General features: G+C 42.2%; 1 protein-coding gene across 1 annotated transcript; it reads right to left on the bottom strand.

Moving 5' to 3' along the window:
* Nucleotides 1–128: 128 nt before the first annotated feature.
* On the bottom strand, nt 129–910 carry SARC_15584 (hypothetical protein; the record flags this gene model as incomplete). The annotated part of the gene is made up of 2 exons (XM_014290298.1): nt 129–272; nt 815–910. 2 exons carry the CDS (start codon nt 908–910, stop codon nt 129–131), a joined length of 240 nt encoding a protein of 79 aa, XP_014145773.1.
* Nucleotides 911–1,670: the final 760 nt, after the last annotated feature.

Below are 1,670 nucleotides of genomic sequence, written 5' to 3' on the forward strand. Positions count from 1 at the left end.
ATATATATATATATACATACATACATACATACATACACACATACATATATATATATATATATATATATGACCACTTTCAAAAAAGGCTTCACCCATATCCATTCTACTTGCCTGGTGAATCCATTTGCTTACAAGACTCCCGACAGAATAATTGTGGTATCCAATTGTTTGTTGTACATACCCAGATTGAAGCGATGTATACTCGCACAGATATTGGGCGCCTTGGCCCCGTTCTTATTCCAGGCTTGATTCACCAACTCTGTGGATTTGATCTGAAGTGGTATCATATTGATGTCGGTTTAGTTTAGTGATCCAATGTTTTTACCAGCAGCATGGTACACACGTTGAACCTCTGTAAAAGTCTAACTGAAAGCTACGCCCTATCTTTGCGTATAGCAACCGTTGATTCGAGTAAGTACGCATCCTGTGCGGCCACAAGCACTAGTAGCCCCATGATGGACTGAAAGTATGGACATAGCCGCCGGGTTCCACATTTGTACCGAAATCCACGTGTAACTGTACGAAAGCACATACATGTAGCTACAGGTTTTGCAACACCCGCTCGAAGAGATCGAATATTTCTGTGCCATGCCACGGCAACTATAAGGAGGCTAGTCCCAACACACATGGCTGCCTTCTGATGACGATACAGCTATCAGTTTATCAGATCTAGTTGGGCAGATCTTGTCAACTGCACAGAGTGCGGTAATGCTGGTGTTGCAGACAAGTCCAAAAAACGCCCATGTGTTGGTATACAGATAAAATACGTAAAGAGGGTGCACGTTCCCTGGTGTGGTTGGTGTGGTTACTATACCTTGGCAAAGAGATCAAAATCAATGAGGGTCATCTGACGGGCTATCTCCAGTGTCGAAATGTTGAGTATATCGTAGCTGTCTGGTCGCTGTGGCATCTGTGTGCATTGCAGTTGGTGATGTGCGTTAGTGTAGTGCGAGAAGAGGGTGTACTGTCATGTGCCAACAGACCTGTGCTCTTATGATACACTGTGGATGAGCTGGATGGTACTGCGTAGACGTTGAGTTCTGGATCAACAGGAGTGGTCACGGGAGAGCCGCTGTGGGAACTGATGATGCCGAAGCCGAGGGTGTGTTTTATGTGTGGAGGTTGAGAACAGGCATAGAGATGGAGAGCACAGCAATCGTGCATATGATAGCGTATACTTTGATACGAACATGTACTATTTATTTAGATAAGTGGCGCATGCAGTTACTAGGAATAGTGATACACTCACAACGATATAGTTTACAGGTCGCAATGCACTCACATAAACAGAGAAAAACATGGAAAATACATACATGCAGGCATTGATGAATGCAAAGACACACACACACACACACACATATATATATATATATATTTACTTAGTTATCCAGTCACACACAAGAGCTTGAGTTAAACAACTATAAAGTACTGTGACATTGCATTGTGTAGATATATGGAATCTCCACAATCGCATACAGAAATCAGTCTTTGCACACACGATCACTCTGCTGGTGTTTCATTCACAATACAGTGCTCGATAACACACACACACACACACACACACACACACACACACACACACACACACACACACACACACACACACACACACACACATATATATATATATATATATATATATATATATATATATACGTAGTACGTAGTAC

Source organism: Sphaeroforma arctica (genome assembly GCF_001186125.1).
Source record: "Sphaeroforma arctica JP610 unplaced genomic scaffold supercont1.6375, whole genome shotgun sequence".
Taxonomy (NCBI): domain Eukaryota; class Ichthyosporea; order Ichthyophonida; genus Sphaeroforma; species Sphaeroforma arctica.